Genomic DNA, 19,564 nt, shown 5'->3' with positions numbered 1-19,564 from the left:
TGAATTGGAATTATCAGTGTTAACAATAGTAAACATGAACAGCAGGGCCATTGCTTAGTGCAGAATCGTTGTAAACAACAGAAAAACAATTCAATAATTCCAGTAGCTTCCAGACAGCCAGTCATGCAAAGGATGATGAATATAACGTTTTACATCCTCTTAAAATGAAAATAAAAGATTAATACTTGTTGAGAACCCATCAAGAATCAATCACAGGACTAAATATCGCGATATATCGCAGTATTGACATTTGGGCACAGCTCTAGTCTTTAACCATTTTGTTTTCTCTGACTCTACATTTACAACCTGATGATAAATATAGTAGCAAATTTCATTTTGAAAAATGATTAAAGAGTTTGAAAGTCTTTGTCCTGTTCTCGTTTGTTCAAAAGCCTAAATCGTTTCTTTTGGTCAGTTCTGTAAGTAGTTTTTCCACAAGTGAAACAGATGTGACGTTTTCCTGAACACTCAGTTCTCCCTGCTGCCTCCAGTGGAACAAGCACTTGCTCTCAAAGGAAGTCTTCTGGACCTGATCCAGCCCTTAATCTGGGCCTGGTTATAGAGCCATCTGAAAGATTCAACAGTCGAAGTAGCAGCTCAACCAAACCATAATGGAAAAATATTGCAGAGCAGTTCTGAAGAAAGAATATTCAAATGAATTTAGATTTATGGAAAGTTTGTTTCTGAGTTGATTCCTGCAAGCTTTGCAGCCGCTCAGCACCTCCAGAGTTCCACCATCCATCTCCTGATGCTTGATCTCCTCCAGGGTCATCTGGACCCAACCCAGCGACTGTGGAGTAGCTCTGAACCAGTCCGTTGAAGAGGCAATTTAAAGTAACCAATTAAGGAATGCGAGCGTGAGGGGAACATGCAAACTCTGCATTGATCCCAGCTGGAATCTTTGGTCATAAAGCCAGTGAGAGTCTGTGCTGCTCCTGTCGATGCTCTGGTTCAGCCTCGTGGTCTCCATGGAGTGATTTGCTGCCCCCTGCTGGTGAATCACTTTACTATGTGTACGTCTGCCTGTTTGAAAAGGTTTTGTTTACCAACATGCACAGAGAAAAGCATGTTTACAGATCTGTTGTTGGTAAATAACAGGTCAGATTTCATGGGAAACAACAAGGAAACGTTCCTTCTTCATTCCACCTGTCGCGTCGTTGTGGTTTGCTGACCTGTAGGTCAAACGAGGAGTGATGACCACTAAAGATGTTCTTTCCTTGTTTTTCTGGAGGTTTTGAATATTTTGACTGTGTTAATTGTAAACACGATCAATGTAATTCCAGCAGATTCTGAAGGAGAAAAGCAGTGTAGAAATATTCGTAGTTCTTTAACTGAATTTCCCGTCTTTTAGCAAATTTAACATTTTGCAAATAGTTTTTGCATTTTCAGCAATTAAAGTAAATTCCATTGCTATTTTCAGCAAAAAGCTTCAGCATCTTCAGCAACTATTTTCAGGAAAAGTGCTCACACTAGCATCATCACAGCTAATGCTAGTGTGAGCACTTTCTGGTTTGTTTCATTTCCCCTGTAAATGTGTTGTTTCCCCACACTGTAAATATATCCACTTTGTTTGGGTGCAGAATGTCAGTCTGTATTTCTGTGGTGTTGGAAGAATTGTCTTTTTTTTACGTTTTTTCCAAGTTGGATAGTGTTTTTTCTGATCATTCCAACATCACATGAGCTCATCGTTTCTCTAAGTTTAAGGTTTTCCCAGAAAAACATTAAACTATTGGTGCAACTGGCACTAAAATGAGAACTAAAGTCAGGTTTGAAATAAAACCCCATGTTTTATATTAGTTCTAATCAAAATTTAATCATCTTTTTATCCAGATTTCATATTATTTTTTTCTCTAATAAGGTGCATTACCAAAATACTCCACACGTCTGGTCCTGGTCCGGCCCTTCTGTCAGATTTTAGTCTTTGTGGTCCACAAGTCAAGAAGTTTCAGGGTTTGGATGTGGACTTAGACCAGCTGGTAGTTCATGTGCAGAACTGAAACCTGCCTTTATGCTGGTGGAATCTGCAGCTTTCTTTGTGACACATAAAGTCAGACACTCGTGAGCCATTTACAGATTTATTAGGAACATGCATCCGGACAGAGAAGGGAAAATAAGAGGTGGAAGTGTCATTGTGTCTCCTGCTTGGCGCCCCGCTGGGAGCCGTCGGTCGCCTCCACCAAAGCCTGGACGGTCTGGGCGAGGCGGCACAGTCCTTCGTCCTCCATGACGAGCTGAGGGGAGCACAGGAAGTCCTGTCCGGGGCGGGAAAAGTCAGGCAAGTCAGAAACTTCTGTTCTAAACTTTATGATGTTCATCAAAATCCTCTCCATGAAGACGTGTGACTGAGTAAGTAAACAGTCAACCTAACATGGACATTGGTGGAAGTTGTCTGAAAATATTGGACGACTGAAGTAAAACTTGCTTTAGGACCGTGTGGCTTCACACGGAGAGCTGTAGAACTGCAGTCAAACCAGGGTTCTCTTGCAGGAACACATGACAGAAACATGACAGACATTCAGAAATGTTCTGGAGTTTCTGGCAGGTGTCGGGCTGGTTCCCATTTAAACCAAGAAAAACATATCCTGACATTATAACTTTCTCTTAAATTTGTGCTTTTTAATATGTATTTTTACAACTGACTACAATCCAGAACCCACAAAGTCTGACTTCATCCTGAAGAGAAATGATACGCACATTTATGAAAATATGATAGTTTTAGTATAGCTAAAACATAATTGTTTTTTTAATTTAAAAATATGAAATAAGTTCTGTGAAATAAGTTCTTCTAACTGAATTTTGCATTACATCCTTTCAGAATAAGAGCCTGATCATTTCAATGCAGCAAATGCAGTACGTAACGTCACGTCAGCAGTGAAAAAACACATTATTTTACCAGTACTGGTGAATCTCAGCCAGAAATTCATAAATCAGAACTAAGTGACCCCTGCTGTATGTTTTTGATCATGAGGAACGCTTAAAATCCTTTTTTCAACAGTAAGAAATCTGCCTTATAATCTGATAAACCTCAAAAAGCTGTCAATATGTTTGAGTATGATTTTGATACAGCTGCACCACTATTCTAATTTAAAATATTATTTCAATAAATCTAGGATGAAAAAACAAAGTAAACCTGTTTTCTGTTCATTTCAATAAACATATGCTGAGTCTTCTCAAAGTTCTGCTTCAGGCTGGACAAACCTCTCCCCTTACGTGTTCCAAGGACGAGTTTGGCTTTGTCCAGTAAATATACTGTCTATGAGTCTGACCACAGACATGCAGAGTTGAGTTGAGTGAGGAGACGGGTAGCAGTTTACGGCAGAGGGCCCAAAAATCGCCAGGAACCTTAAAAAACGCCAAATGGCCATGAAAAACGTGCATGGAAAGCGGCGTTCGAGTGCTGTCAAAACTGCCCGTCCAAAGCGCCGCTTTTCTGTGACGGATTTAACCGTCGAATACGCCGCAATGTTTGGATCCAGCAGCTGAAGTTGCTGCTGACATATAGTGACAGGATTGTTTTCTTTGTAGTTAGTTCTTCTTTTTTGATCCTTTTCTTTTTACAGATATCATTTTTTTGGCTGATAAACTGTGAAGTATACCAAACCAAGCTTTCTTTGTCTCTCACAATAAAAAATAAAAACTGTTTTTGTTTTTTCTGATATTATTTACTGGACAAAGCAAGTGTTGGTGTCCCCCATAGAAATGCACAGCCTTTGAGTAAACACACACAAAGGGGAGGGGTTTGGATGTCCATCAAAACACAGTCTATGGTCAAATTGTAAAAGTGTTTCAGTCAAACTGGTAAAAGTGTTTCTGGTAAATGTATTATTGTTTTGAACTTCCCAGCCACCGTAGCAACCCCACACAAACACTCTTCTCCTCGACTGACTGATGGGGCTGCCACAACTAGTAGACTATTAAAATATTCAACAACCAATTTAATAGTTGATTAGTCGTTACTTTATATTATATGGAGTCAGAGTGTAGTAAAGTTGAAAGTTATAATAGGATTATGCTAGCTTTATAGAATATTTTGGCATTTATTAAGATTTTTTACGCTATTTTGGAGTTTAGCTAATATTTCAGCTACATGCTAGCTGTTATGGTTAATTCTGGCTTTTTTCTTCAGGTTTTTAGGCTAATTTCTCATTTAAATAATATTCTAGCTGGCTATCAGCTTCAGTGTTTTCAGCCATCAATTTCAGCATCTTCAGCAAACAAATTCAGCTTACAGCATTCACACTAGCATTATCACAGGTAATGATATATATCTAGTTTGTGGTCAATGATGGTTAAGTTGTGTGTTTTACATCCAGTTTGCTCATGACCTGATTAGTCGACTAATCAGAAAAAACAATCGGTGATTAAACGACGATTAAAATAATGGTTTGTGGCAGCTCTTCTGACTGCTTTCCTCTCTTGTGATGTCATGCTCATTTCTTTAACGGTTGAGAATCAACCTACCTTGGCAGCGCTGCTTCCAGAGGCGTTACCCTGAACCTCTTTAAGCCTCAGTCAAAACCTTCAGTTCAACTCTTCCAAACTGACCCAGCTACAGCAGCTTAACACGTGAGCAGAATGCAGGCAGTCCAGAGCTGGAGAAGACATCTCCGTCTGCAGCGGCGGAAGGAGCGGACAGGCTGATGCAGCGCTCGGAGGGGCTAGACGGTATCACGGGTCCGAGGATTCGGGCTCTGAACTCACCTGTTCCAGCAGCTGTCAACACTTGAGAGCACATGGAGCTTGAGCAGAGCAGAGGGTTCAGTTCAGGGTATCTGCACGCCACACCTCTCAGGACAGAAGGTCACAGCACTGAGGAGCTGTTCACGTTCCCACAAACATGAGGCTTCAGGCTCGTCCACCGCAGAGGAAACACAGTGGACTCTACTGGAAACCTTTTTCAGACCTGTAGCGTTTTCTTCATTCAGTAAATGATGGCGAGGGATGCAGATACCCTACAGCTGCTGGTTAAGCAAAAGCACGACAGCAGGCCAGCACAAACGTATCACAAGTTGCATTTTTAATAATCTCTTTACAGCAGGAAGAAAACATTTGACATAAAGATTTGTAGAAAGGAACGGAAGGCATTTTATAAATATAAAATACAACAGCATCTCTGTTTCACTAACATGCTCTGGTCTAAACCAGTGAACGCATTCTTCATCCACTTTCACTTAGTAAAATATACATCTCATGGAAACTGTAGAAAATCTCTCCTGACTAAAACCCGTCAGACCTGTTTCTGTAACAGCAAAGAGCAAACGGGACTCAAACGATCTGTCGGGACAAAGCCGAGCGGAAAACAGTCAACTGTTTGCACTTTCAGCCTCAGCTTCTCCTTCTACCCATCATGCAACAGATCATCTGGTAATCAAGCCTCCAGTTCTGAGCTGAGCTGCAGTCATTCCGACCGAAATCCAATAATTTTACTTCAAGAAAACGTAACAGAAACATCGTAACAGAATTTCCATTTTTGAAAGTGAGAAACAGAAAGTCCCCAGAGTGCATGCTGGGAGTGGAAGCGATTGACCTGCTGAATCAGCAGTTCTGGACGTCTTTAAAGACAGACCCTGATGCCACAGATGTGAGTGATCCTCCTTCACTTTACATCACAGGTAATCTGTTCGTCAGAGGAGACTAGACCTCTACACCTCAGATAAACTTTATTTTCCATCCGAATCCATCATGAAGGACTAAAGTATGACAGTCCACTGCACAGACAAAAGGAGGATTTGTGTGAAAACAACACGTCTCTGTTGTTGCACCACAAACCAGAACAAAATAAATTAATAAAAGAAATAATTTAATAACTTGTTTACATCTATACAAGCAGGCCAGTGAAGAAAAGGGGGGTCCGTCTGACCTTCTGGAAGGGTCGGTACCGTCTGTGGAGCAGCAGCTCTCATGTCAAACTACCTCCATCACCTCACATCCACCCGCCTCCAAAGAAAAGTCACATTCACAGTTCAGTCTGAGGGAACTTCAGAGAGCCACCACTGCTCTGCAGGCACAAACCAGCAGTACTTTCCTCAGCAGCAACTACAGGAACCCAGAGGGTTCAAATCTTCCTGCAGCGTCGAGTTTTTAAAGTTACCTGAGAGTTCTTTCGTTCAGGCCCAAAGGTTTCCATGCATGACGGGAACCAGAACTGCATGGGTTCTGATCGGGACAACGTAACTGAGCCGGCCCGACAACCCCCACATCACAAACTCATCGTATCTTAGTCAAAAAAAGGCCAAATTAAGACCAACAACAGAGTTAGTCCTCTTGAGGCAACAGAGACGTTTGGTTTGACTGACGAGCAGCTGCGCGCTCACTTCAGCTTCTACGGTTTGGTCCAAATGCGTTTCAGCAACCAGAGGGGGGGTCTGAACGCTGGACGCTTTAGCATCTCAACCAATAAGATCTTCTCTGCCACAGACTAACTCCACCCTCACAAAGCCCCCGCGTGTTCCAGAGGGACGGCCGGCTGCTTAAGGTCGAGCTGGTTTAGGGCATCTATCAGTACGAGCGGCGGAGAACAGCTGACGCTGTCATGTGGTCTGTAGAGTTCACTGAAGAGGCGGAGCAGCTGCAGCCTCAGTGATGGCGTCCATCGTCCTCATCAGCGTTAGGGCAGCAGGCAGTAGTAGAAGGCGCAGAGCAGAGTCATGACAGCACAGTAGAAGAAGAAGAAGTCTGCCGACAGCAGCGAGGACACAGAGGACGGGGAGGAAGACGCTGGCGGAGAGCAGCTGACGGCGTCCTCCTTCGTGGCCGTTCCCGTGGTCAGCAGAGCCGTCACGCATCGCAGCACAGCGGACAGCTTACACAGAAGCACATCAGAGCACGCACACACTTCAGTCTGGACAAACAACACACAGAACACACAACCAGGTTAAAAACGGGACACGCGAGGACAAAGCCAGCACACGGAACATCCTCCCCACCCACACGCCAGCTTCATCACTCACCTCAGGAACGCCCAGCTTACGGCAAGCAGCAAGGAAGTTTTCCACGTTGAGTCGAGACTTTGGGGAGCTGAGCTTTGGCTGCAAACAGTTGAAGGTTCAGATCATAAATCCTGAATATGCTCTCTTCACAGCACAGAAATACAGCATCTTCCTCTCCATCCAGTAGGTAAACCATCATTTTAAAAGTCGACTTATCACAGATTATTTTTTCTGATTAGTCGACTAATCGGGTAATGCTCAAACTGGATGTAAAGCTCACATCTTAACTGTCATTAGCTTTAAAATAACTAAAAACTAGATATATAACATTACCTGTGATAATGCTAGTGTGAATGCTGGAAGCTGAATTTGGCCACTGAAGATGCTAGTGCTGATAGCTGAAGATGCTGAAGCTGATAGTCAGCTGAAATATTAGTTAAATGCCAAATTAGCATAAAAAACTGAAAAAACTAAGTTAGCCAAAACAGCTAGCATGTAGCTGAAATATTAGCTAAACTCCAAATTAGCCAAAGAAGCTTAATAGTCCTTAAATCTAGCAGAATGCCATCATAACTTTCAACTTTACTACACTCTGACTCAATATAATATGAAGTAATGACTAATAAACTATTTTAACAGTCAATCAGTCAACTAATTGTGGCAGCCCTGCCATCCAGACATCTTTATGATGATTTTGGTTCAGTCATTTGATTTTTGATCCAATACTTTTGTAAAACATTTTGGAAAAAAATGTAATAACTGATCCTGGTTGGTCCCTATTTTCATTTTATTCACATTTATCATTTATCACTTAAAGGGTAACCAAACCAGGAAGTTGGAGGCTGACTCCACCCACAGCCAATTATGAAAATCCAGTCAGAGGGGCGGGGCTTGGGAACAGGACTGGTATCATTACTGGAGCTGCAGATGTCAGACTTCTGAAAGCTACATGGTTTGACCAATCACAAAATTCAACTGTAATACCTCGATTCAACCTGTAGGGAGCAGCACACAGACTGTTTTTGACTATATTTCCAAGAATTAAACAAGTTTATTTTAATTTGTCAAACTGTGTCAATGACCAACAGACAGCACTTTAAAAGACCCATTTATAGAGATCAACAGACAAACTAAAGTTGATTTAGGGTTTGGTTACCCTTTAAACAGAGCACTTCTATGAAGCAGCTTAAACAATGAAGTGATCTGAGCCAATCACACGGTCTGATCAGGATATCCCCAGCTCCAATGTGGTTTTTCTGGCACCAGGACTGATGTGATATCATCAGACATCAGTCCTGAGAGAGGAAGAGGATGTCTGCGGTGGCTGTGCACACTCACCACTGCAGGGGACGGGACGTGGATGATGGGGATGGAGCGCGGTCGGATGTGATTGACCAGCTGGCACAGGACGGTGCCGTTAGACAGAGCCTCGCCCAGATCCTCCGGCAGCGTCATCTTCAGCCGGGTCTCCAGAGTCTGCAGAGCCACAGCGGGTTAGTTTACAAGAATGCTCAGATATTGGATCAACTTCACACAAACGTCCACAAATGTGAAGAGCTCCAATAAGAATGGAGTTTTTAACATGTTCTTGTGGAACTTTCTCCTGATGGAAGACATAAGAAAATGAAAACTTAGATTCTTAATATTTCTTTATTCTGAATCAGGAGATTAAAAGATGTGGCATCATTTTAATGAAAAGAGCTCGGAGAACGATTTAACAACAGATCAGAAGATGACTCTTTAAGCTCCAACACAAAGTCACAATTGATGTGTTCAAATACAGACATTTCTGCTTTCCAAAAGTTAATAAAAGATGGTAAAACTTCTGCAGACCTCGTATTTATGTAAAGCTTTAGCAGAAGCAATGAAAATAGCTCAAATAAGAAAATGTCAGCTGCTGAAGAACACTCATGAACAGCAGCGTGAACCTGTGGAAACCATCCAGAACCACGATAAGTACCAACACTAAGAACTTCCATTTGGGTTTTTCAGCCAATAATTCTCTATGAGAGACTCAGTAAAGTGTTGACCCTGACTAGTTAGGTGGAGATCCGATTCACAAATAAAACCACAATTCTTACTTTCTAAAATAATGTTTGTTGCTATGTGTATTTACTGGATGGCTGAACATTGAAATGATTTATATGCATTGAATCACCATCATTATATTTAGGAAAGGAGATCAGAATGAACAAAACTGATCAAAAAAAGAAGATTTAGATGGAAGGAAATTGTGTTTTTCGTTACTTTTTTTACCTTCTGGTTAAGTTCAGCAGGAACACAAACAACATAAAAAGCATAAAAAGTCATTTTTTTCTGTGACAGAATCAGCTGATTCACATTGATTACATCCGTCCTCCAGCGGTGCAGAGCTGCAGATCAGCACCAGGCTGCATTTCTCTGCTTCAGAATCTACTGGAGTTTCGTTCATTAGATCAACTGTTGACGAGTTACCATAACAAAAGCATGTAAACACTGGAGCTAAAGCTCAGATGTTAAAGTTCATTTGTTCTGTTCAGAACTTACTGTATGTCAGTGAGCAGAACTTCAGTCTCAGTTTCTGAACAGAAAAAAGCTCTCGCTAGTTTTACTTTGAAAACCGGAAGCTTCACCGTCATGAAGATGTGTTTACTTCCAGTGAGAGTAAACAGATCTTTCAGTTTTCTTAAAGTCCAACATTATCCTGCAATTCCGAGCAATAAATACATCGTTCCTGAATAATATTTCACTACAATCTATTATATTTATAAAGGTCATTAATCAGCTATCTTTGACACTGCGAATATTCGGACTGGAATTTTCAGGATCAGATGGCGAGTATCTGAGCACCTGGACACAGCTCTACTGTTGACATCTTTCATAACGACAGATTCCTGCTTTCATCGAGCGTATGAATAACCACACTCATCGAGTGTTTTCTGATCTCTTATGATAAATAGTCTGAAGACACACTTAAGAGTCCTTGTTTACTACTAAATGTGAACCAGAGATGTTTTCTCGGATGTTTTAAGGGAAATATCTGAAGTTCTGGAGGACTGATCTTCAGGGCTGAGGGGGAGAGCTGCAGCCAAAGGTCAATCCCCGACGCTACTGCTGTGACGGTGTTTCTGTGCTTACCCTCCGCAGCTGGATCACGTCCGACCTCTCCTCTTTAGGCGAGCGCAGCGTTGTCCGTGACTCGCTCCTGCCCGACTCCCCGAGAGTGAAGACGGCCTGAGCGGGTTTGACGTTGCTGCGCGAGGAGCCGCGAAACAGGAAGCTGTTTGGTTTCTGAGCCTGACCAGGAGGAGAGGAAGTCTTGGGAGAGGACGGGACGTCTGATTGATGGGAAGAGAAGAGAGAGGATTCAGTTTTCACAGAAAACCATGGAAGAGCGGTATTGCTTTAGTAAAACACAAAGAAAATCTACATGGAAGATAAATAAATGAGAGAAAACGCCTAAAACAAACAAATCACGTCCTGCAGAAACAAGTTCTCTGTCTTTCCTGGAAGCACTGCTGCTGCTTGGCTTTCTACAGTTCCAAACGTATTCTCTCAGTTGAAGCTGAAGTGTTTTGTTCTGGGGAGGGCTGTACCTGTTCTGCTGCTGGAGCGCTGCAGAAGCACGGTGGGGGGGGTGGTGTTCATCTGGTCGGCGCTCTGTTGGAAGCAGACGCTGAGGATTAGAGCGGAGAACATGCAGCTGCTCAGGCACAGGAAGGACACCTACCACACATCGGTGCCGCAGGCCAGCGGGCGCGCTGCCGTTCTCTGGTGAGCTACCACTAGGGGGAGACAGAGACAACAGCTTCACCAGAGCTGAAGAAGATCCTATGAAGTGAAGTGCATGGATCCATGCTGCTTACCATGAGCTGCTTCCTGTTTGAGGCACAGATGCTGGAAGATTTCCTGTTTTGACTGATGACTTCAACAAACTGAAAATGAAAGTTTTAGTGAGAGCTCATCCTCTAGTGAGGTCCACTGTGGGACATAGGTGTAAACCAGTCTGCTTCCCCTCTGCGTACCTGGCCTTCTGCTTCTGCTGCTGCAGCCGCTCTCGCTCCTGCCAGATGAAGAGCGTGCTGGGGCCTCGGCGCTCCTCCAGGGAGGGGCTGGAGGGCAAGGAGGACGCTGAAGCACTAGAGTCCACCTCCATGTGGAGGCTGGATCTGGAAGAGAGGCAGAGACACAGAGCTTCAGTCCATCACCCACACTGACACATGAAGCAGCAGATCTTCCTCAGGTTCAGTCAGAACTGTGGAGGAGAGGAAAGAAAAAGAGGATTTAAGCTGAACATCCATGAGGAGGATGTTCAGCACCACAAGAGATCCGGTTTAGGTCCCACACGTTCATATTTGCAGAAAATAATGTTTTTGGAGAACTGTCCAGAGTGAACTTCTCCTCCACAAACAGCAGCTGGTATCTCCGGTGACCCCGTGACCCTGGACAGAAGTAAGCTGGTTCCAAACGTTCCAGCGTTCATTGTTGAAGATGAATCACTGATCATTTGATCCAAACGGATCCATAACAGCTCCTCCATTAAAAACCTTACACAACTGGCTTTTAAAATATACTATTTGAGGTTTTTCAACAATTCACTTTAAATCCCCCTGACAATTTTTTATCTAAAAAATCGCTCCCAGTAGTGTTTCAATTCTGATTATGAAGGTTTTAACCAAAATCCCACGACCTAAATGTCTTAAAAAGACATTTTTCATGTTGTTCTGAAGCCTCTGTTTCTAAAATATCCTCTAAGGGGGCGTGGCTTTTGGAGCTCCACCCCTGATACCCTCTGTCTGATTATGACAGCTATGTGGTTATTTAAAAAACTATATGGTGTGCTGGATTTTAAAGGCAATGCAGACATGATGCTCACTATTTTTCTTTCATTTTTACAAACACTGAATATGACGTCACCGATTTCATGAAGTCAAAATCAAATCCATACAAACATTTCCCAACGTTTATCTATGATTTTATTGTGTGACTGCAATGCATTGTGGTCTATATTTGCTAATCTAGTGAGCATTGAGACGCTAGTTTTTCGCAAAGACTTGTGGGAAATTTCTAGTGCACTCAATTTTGGAATTAGTAGATTCAGACAGAACTAGAAAATGATGAACACACTATATAATGAGGAGGTTGTATTCGGACACAGCTCTGTGTCTCTCTAGCATAAATCTTCACCTCTGCTACATAAAAACCTCCATCAATCTGGGTAATGTCCAGCCGTATGGTTCTGACCCGGATGTCAGCTGGACGAGGAAGTGAAGATCTTCATGGACAGAACTTCCTCCAAAATCCTGATTCTTTCTCCTTCCGGTTCACCAAAGACTCTTTTAGCTAATTCTCCAATGTTTATTGACTGTGATCAATACATTCAATCATTGGTTTCTCAGAGTTCTTGATAAAATAATCAAAGCTAACATCAAAATGCTCTTTCATTGATTTACAATCCTTTCCAACTGCGGTCAAATGAGCCGCCGTTCACATTTCCGTGGTCACATCAAGAAGCTCCGTGGAGTCTGGTGGAGATTTTCCAGCGTTCTCAGTCCTGCTACCGTAAGTATTGGATGAAACTCACACCAAAAATCCAGTGATGCTGATTTGACCACAGAAATGTGAACGGCGGCTCATTTGACTGCAGTCAATGTGAAGATACCATCTTCTCTTCTCCAGAACCTGAACTAGACACTAGGAACAGATGAGGGTTTAGTGCATGTGCAGCAGAGCTGTTGATGGAAAGAAGATCATTCATTCAGACAGAGTCTGTCCAAGACAGTTTGATTGATTTAAAAGGAGAAATACTCGGAAATCCACAAACAAAATGATTTCTTATTACATTTGTTCTCTTTCAGAAGAAAAATAACACACAGACATGTTAAAAACTCTAAAAACAGGATTTTTTAAAACTGCGGCTCAACCCTAAAGACAGTTAAGACTCTCGCCTGTAACTCCACCAGACTCGTGTGGAAGTCCTTCCTGTGAGTTTGTGTCAAAGCAGGATCCGAGGAGTGGAAGTTCTTTTCACTTCCATCTCTTCTATTATTAGAAGTCCCACAGGAAGTGCAGCAGGCCAGAATCTGGAGCATTCGTGTCCCAGCTTCCACAGAGCGGGAGGAGCAGACCTCTGCTGCTGGTCGTAGACGGTAAGTGAGGATGTTAGCTTTGGCATGAGCCCATCAAACGTGAGCCTGGTGAACAATGGCCTGGAGTCACACATGAGGTCAAAAGTTCACTAAGGCTGAGTCTGAATTCTCTCACTGACCCTAAGACTATAAAGTGCAGGATTATATAGAGCCCTGCATTTTAATGTCATTCAGACTCTACTTTTTCTAAAATGCCAAATATGACATCACTCACTCACCAAAGCAAACACCTAATAAATGTATGAATCCACTGTTCTGATCATCATGTGTAAAACAGAAGTGGATCAGAAGAAATCTGTATTTAGCCCACATCTGTGTGGGACTTGCTGAGAGAACAATCCCACTGCTGCCATATCTGTGCCACTATCTGCTTCACAAACGGCTCGTTTACGTGCATTCATTCTGAAATTCCTGTGGTGTCACGCGTTCACTAACAGGGAGTTCTGTCTCGTGAAACAAAGTCTGATCATGTAAAGACGCGTCTGAGGGGAGGAACCGTGCAGCGAAGCGGGGTCACCAGCAGACACAGCCTTAACAACACTATTGGTTCCTTGTGACCAGAACTCAATGAGGGATCAATGATGCGTCTGCATAATTTTCTACACTAAGAGTGATAACAGCAAAGCCACTGGAGCTCCTATCTCTAGCTTTTCAGTCATAGGCAGTGGAGGGAGATCAGGAAAACCTCCAGACTGCAGAGGCTGCTGGCTCGGGCCTCATCCAGACATTTAAGAAACAAGAAAAAGATCTCCTAATTGTATTTTTTATCCCTCAGATTAATTCTAGACAGTCAGGCTTCAAGCTCAGCCACAGAAACACAGAAACACCGTGGAAGTGGCTGTCATACAGACACAGCACCCTGTACCAGGAAAATGTTTGAATAATAATCATAACCCAAACATGGAGACATGATTATTGATGTTTTTGTAGAAACCTTCAATATAAATAAACCTGATTCCTCAACGTCATCCGTGTCTTCATACATTCTAAATAAGATATCCATAATGATCATCCTAAAAACATTAGCTGGTAGCTCCTCCCACATGCAGCTGCAGCGTCAAACTCAGGAACACAATTTTTGACAGGCGATTAGCAGCAAATTGGTTTCATGATGAAAGAGGGGCGGGGCATGAATCATGAAAGCACCTTGAGACATGCACTGACACTAATGCTGGACTCCATCTATTCTCTATTTAGAGACAAAACATAAGAAACTGAAAGCTAATGTGAGCAGACCGGAGGAGGAACAGTCACCGTCAGTCTATCTAAATGTTTTTCTCTGCGTTAGCTTTGTGAGTTCTTCACACAGAACAAATGATTAAGCCTGCAGCAAACAGATGAACGGGAGGTCAAAGACATGGCTGGGGTTTCAGACAGAGCAGCCTTGTGTGTCAGATGGAGACGTGGCTCAAAGATCACCAGGAAGTTCAGAGCCTGCTGGTATGCTCGACCACATGACTGCTGGACAGCTGGACCTCGCCGTGGTCACAGGCTTAGATCCCAGAAGATCTGACCTCTCCGTTCCTCTAGCTTTGCTTTTATTCTTTTATTTCAAGAGCCAAACACAAATGTGGACATTTGTTTATTCTAGTCTATTCTAGAAGACAGTGTTAGCTCCAATGTTAGCTCCAATAAGTCCAGCAGCCTGTTGACTTTTCCCAGCAGTTTCAATGACCTCTGAGGTGAGCTCGTCAGAGGATGAGGAAGGGATGAAAGAGGAAGAGTGAGGGGTCTTTGCTACAGTTTCAGAACAGGAGTTTACCCAGAGACAGGAGAAGGCCGAAGACACTAATCCATTACCCTCAGATTCCAGTGTTTTATCAGTTACTTCTGGTTTCAGACACATTTCTGTGCAGAACTTTTCCTGAACGTCTGAGGACTAAAACCCAGCTGGCACAGACTGACAGGAAGACATGTTGCTGCTGTTTGGTCCTCCAGAGGAACAGGGCTTTATGAAACCTCGAGCAGACACTGACCTGTTTGTTGCCGAGTCCTGACTCTGAGACGGGGAAGATGCTTCTTTCTGCTCCTGTAGATCAGTCAGACAATCGTCATCTCTGTCATTACAAAAACAAAAACGCTGAACAGGATGACTGATGTACCAGAGGTGGAGTGGGGGCGTCTACCCGGAGCTCCTCCTCCTCTTCCTCTGTGACGTTGCTGTCGATGAAGTCCACCTGCTCTGCGTCTCCATTACCTGGCAAACAGAAATCTTGTCTTAAAGGAATAAAAGCAAAGATCCTCGCTCTAACATGAGGATAAACAAACAACAGTGTCTTACAGCAGACGCGCTTCTCTCCTCTGCTGACGGCTGGCAGGGAGCGGCCTTCCTCCTCCTCCTCCTCCTCTTTCTCCTCCAGGTTCCTCTGATCCCGGCTGACTTCAGCCAAACGAAGAGAGCGCTCTGAAAAATCATCTGCTGACTGAGCACAGAAACACAAAGACTCAATCATTCACTAAAGTGTAAGTCCATCAACCAATGAGGATGAAGCTCAGCTATAACGCCAGGTAAGTGCTGCTGAGCTCCAGTTAGAACCTTGAAGACTCATAGACTTTCATGGACATTCATCACCATGAGAAAAGAGCTGCCGTGGACTGCATGTTTGTCCTGCGTGTTGCACAGAGATGAAGATTTCTTTAGCAGCATGGAGCTTCACTATAGCTGTGCCCTAGTGTGAGCTGAAGAAACAACAGCCTCTCACATGATCACGCATCCTGGGAGGGAGGAACCGACTGCTGGAAACCTTACAGAAGCTCAAGAATTGATCCTGAACGTGAGGGGAGAATCAGCTCTTTCAAAGCAAATCTCCTGCTGTTGCCGTCATTAGGCTTCTTTGGCTCGTTAACTTCAGTCAAGTTTCCTTTTTTGGAGTGTTTAGCATCATTAGGAGACATGCTGCAGGCACGTCTGGATAGATTATTAGCTACAGGGGTAATATTGGGATGGTTCCTATTGTAGAAGGACATATGATAATGTTTGTCAAACTGTAGTTTTTTCACCCATTAGGAAGCACAAAGACCTTTAACTATAAACAAAAAATAAATAAAATTAAACAATTACAGGGTTTTTTCCCTGTTTTTCCTGGAACACAGATGTATCTATTTATGTATGGCTAGATGTATACAGTTATAGAGGAAACAATACTCAATATGGATGTAACCGATCACAAAACTCACAGTACGGATTGTGTCATGGTTTTAGGGTCACAGGTTTTAGGGTCACAGTTTTTTGGGTCATGATTCAGATCATTTTCAGATAAGTAAAAAGTGAAAAAAAACAACAAGAAAAACCAGAAGATTAAAGCCTAATATTACTTTTTTGAAAAGCTTTAAAGCATATTTGAGAAGACGTATAAAGTACTTCAAGGGATAAATATACACTAACACATCCTTAAAATTTGAACATAAACAAACATTTAAAAACATTTAGTTTCTGATGACATTTACATGTCTGGAGATCAAATCTACAAAAACTACAAAAGAAAAGAATGATGAATATGTAGTTTTTCCTTTGCAGAAAAAGTTAAAATAAAACTTTCATTATTTTTTGTATTAATTGTAGTATTGAAACTAACTATGGGAACATTTAAATATTTCAAATAAGGATTATTATCCATAGTTCATGTGCAGGTGAGGTACCGCCATGCCTGCTTTTCCGAGTGATTTTTGATCCTTTTGGCTTGCCATACTGCCTTCCCCTGATGGTGCAGTTCTGTACGGAGCAGCGGCTGCTCTTCACCAGGAGATCTGAACTCAGACACGGAGACGTGCACCAATGCTCTTATTCAGCTCTTCAAAATAGATTAACCTGATCTCTCTGTATGCGCGTCATCTATGACGAGTTCGAGTAAAGTTTTTGATGGAAGCTTCTCCCACACTCTGTGGAAACGTAGGGTTTTGGATAACTGTTAAGAAGCAAGTAACATGTAAAATAAAGACGGTTTAAAATATGTGCGTGAAGAACGTAGCGGCATTGGGGGGGAGGAGGGATGGATCCGTATGGACCATGGATGATCCGGGATCAGTTTTAGCCCTAATATTTTCCTTTTTTGATTGCGATGTCATACCCATCCCTGTGTTTCACAGAAAAAACCTCTTTTGTTCTTCTTTTTTCTCCTTTTATTTACATTTAAAACTGGATTTGAGGGGAAGTTAATAGGTGTGTTTGAGATGATCCGGGGCCTCGCCTGCATCGACACCGAGACCAACCTGCTGCTGGTGGGGGCGGGTAAAGGCGCCTGAGATGAAGGTGAACGGCGAGACTGTACGAGAACACGGACTCAGAGGAAAGCAGATAAAAGACAGCCACTGGATGAATTTCATATGCACGTCCCAAATAAACAAATAAAATAGAATTTAAAGTTAATTTTAAAAGGAATCTATAGCACACATGACAACAGATTATGTGAAATAGTTTATTTTTTCATCAGTGATTCACTACCTTCCAGAAAGAGTTGCAAAATACACAGATTTCCTTCATTTAGCTCCAGTCCCTCCTGATCAGTTTCACGTCAAACTACAAGAACTGTCAGGACAGCGTTTCCCACAATGCATTGTTTTGTAGTCCTCAAGGCGGCCTGCAGCCAGCACAGGACCTATTTTCTGGCTGCGCTGGCTTAGGAAGGCACCTTGAACCTGCACTTTTCTCGTGATATCTCTTGACGGCGCACATGTGATGTCGGTGACAGAAACTAACCAGCATGCACCGCGCTGCAGGCAATCTGCACAGCGCTGGGTCTGCCTTGGTCATCTCAAACACACCTTATGTCTTTGACTGCCTCATGTTGATGCACTAATTTGGACACAGCGCAACCCGCCCTTACTGGTGGGTGGGTGTAACTGCAGTTACAAATGACTGACAGATCGTTTCTTGGGAACACTTGATCATGTGTTTGATTAAACAGCAGGACCTGGTGATGCTTGTAAATTAGGTGGTGGCGCCCGCCACCAAAGTCTCTATGCAGGAAAAACCCTGAATTACAAAGTCATGTGTAAGCCAGATTTAAAAAGGTGGGTCCTCTAAACACCTCTGCAGTGTCTTAGGCTCCCCATCAGGCTGTTCCACAGGCCAGGACGGGAGAGGTGGAGTGAGGTCTCACCATTGTTTTGGTCTTGACCTTATGAACAACTAAGAGGCCAGGACCAGAGGACCTCAGGGTTCATACTTTAAAAGCAGATCACTCAAATGAGAAGGCCCATTAAAACCTTTATAAACCATTAAGAGAACTTCAAAATCAATTCTGAAATTGATGCGATCTCTCATCCTCATTGCTGCTGCCTTCCCCTCACTAATGACCACATTCAATGCAGGAAATGGAAGCCTGGAGAACATCACCAACTCTGAAAAAGCCTTCGCTCTTTAATAAGTGGCATTATGTACATCGACCCCAAACGGGCCAGAGTTTGTGCAGCACTTTACCTCATTCCCAGACCACCGTTTGCTGCCGCTGTCCACACTGTTGAAACCAGAGTCCAGATTGGTGAACAGCTCGTGGTCCGACAGGCTGCAGGAAACGAGAAGCACAGCCGGGAGTCAAACAGGAGAGCAGCTGCTCCTCACACAGACTGTTGGTAGACTGACAGTCACTGATCCAGAGGGAGCAGCTCCTGCTCTCATTTCCAGTTCTGTACTCCAGCAAATGTCTGATGCAGGGGGGTCAAACTCACTCAGAATCCAAAACAAATCAGGTCGTGGGACGAACAGGATAAACGTTTATTGAACACTCTAAAACTACATTTTTTAAACTTTAAAACTGTAACTTTTTAACATAATTATGAATACTAAAAATGCATGAATATTATCTCAGAATAAATCAACTTAAACCTTTAATAACTTTCAATATTTTACTCTCCATAAAAATATATTTTGCTCAATATTTAAAAACCTATAAAGTTTATAACTAAGAAAAAATACAAGTAGTAATGTCCTGAACAAGCTGAACGTTGTTTGAGTTTTTACATGCTGAAAAACGTAGTGAAAGGAGCGGGAGAATCACTACAGTGACACAGCATTCACACTAAAAAGAGGCAGCAAGAAAAAGAGTAAAAACCTAAAGGTTGTTTTAAAGCTCAGTTTGCCGCTCTGTGATTACAGTGATGCTTGACTTTGGAACTGACAAAGCTTATGAGACTGTTTATTCCTTAAAACAACCTTAAACTGTGAGGAAAATCCGCTTTAGTCGGAGTAGTTTCAGACAAAGTGCATAATATGATAATATTATAAAATGAAGGTACGGTTAGGAGCGTTACAAACTTATGTGAGTGAGTTTTCTGTAGAAACTTAACCCCTTCACTCCGGAGCTCCAGTCTTTATGTTCTTTGATTTGGTGTAACTTTCCAACCGTTAACACGATAACTCCAGTGGATTGTGAAGGATGAGCCGCTTTTCTCCCTTAGAATCTGCTGGATTATCCTGAAAACGGTTAATAAGTTACCGTCTGTTAAAGATTTTGTGTTTCTCTGTCTCTGCAGGAAACCAAACTGTTGCTCATAGATGTCAGTCAAGCT

The 19,564-nt window shown here is 42.7% G+C and overlaps 1 protein-coding gene across 2 annotated transcripts in view; it reads right to left on the bottom strand.

The window, feature by feature from the left end:
* Positions 1-2,067: 2,067 nt before the first annotated feature.
* Positions 2,068-19,564, bottom strand: part of lrch4 (leucine-rich repeats and calponin homology (CH) domain containing 4) — a 51,485-nt gene continuing 33,988 nt past the window's right edge. The window contains exons 6-17 of one of the 2 annotated variants that reach the window (XM_024288284.2): positions 18,477-18,561; positions 15,339-15,480; positions 15,160-15,254; positions 15,034-15,086; positions 10,934-11,077; positions 10,775-10,843; positions 10,639-10,693; positions 10,505-10,568; positions 10,047-10,246; positions 8,268-8,405; positions 6,951-7,028; positions 2,068-2,252 (exon numbers count right to left, since the gene is read on the bottom strand). In XM_024288284.2, coding sequence (XP_024144052.1) covers positions 2,127-2,252; positions 6,951-7,028; positions 8,268-8,405; positions 10,047-10,246; positions 10,505-10,568; positions 10,639-10,693; positions 10,775-10,843; positions 10,934-11,077; positions 15,034-15,086; positions 15,160-15,254; positions 15,339-15,480; positions 18,477-18,561 — 1,249 coding nt within the window. In that variant the 3' untranslated portion in view covers positions 2,068-2,126. Of the gene's footprint in view, positions 2,253-4,996; positions 6,842-6,950; positions 7,029-8,267; positions 8,406-10,046; positions 10,247-10,504; positions 10,569-10,638; positions 10,694-10,774; positions 10,844-10,933; positions 11,078-15,033; positions 15,087-15,159; positions 15,255-15,338; positions 15,481-18,476; positions 18,562-19,564 lie in introns of those variants that run through there. The other variant, XM_024288283.2, reaches the window with a different exon arrangement.

This window comes from Oryzias melastigma, linkage group LG18 (genome assembly GCF_002922805.2).
Source record: "Oryzias melastigma strain HK-1 linkage group LG18, ASM292280v2, whole genome shotgun sequence".
In the NCBI taxonomy this organism is placed as follows: Eukaryota; Metazoa; Chordata; class Actinopteri; order Beloniformes; family Adrianichthyidae; genus Oryzias; species Oryzias melastigma.
This window is presented reverse-complemented; position numbering and strand designations above follow the sequence as displayed.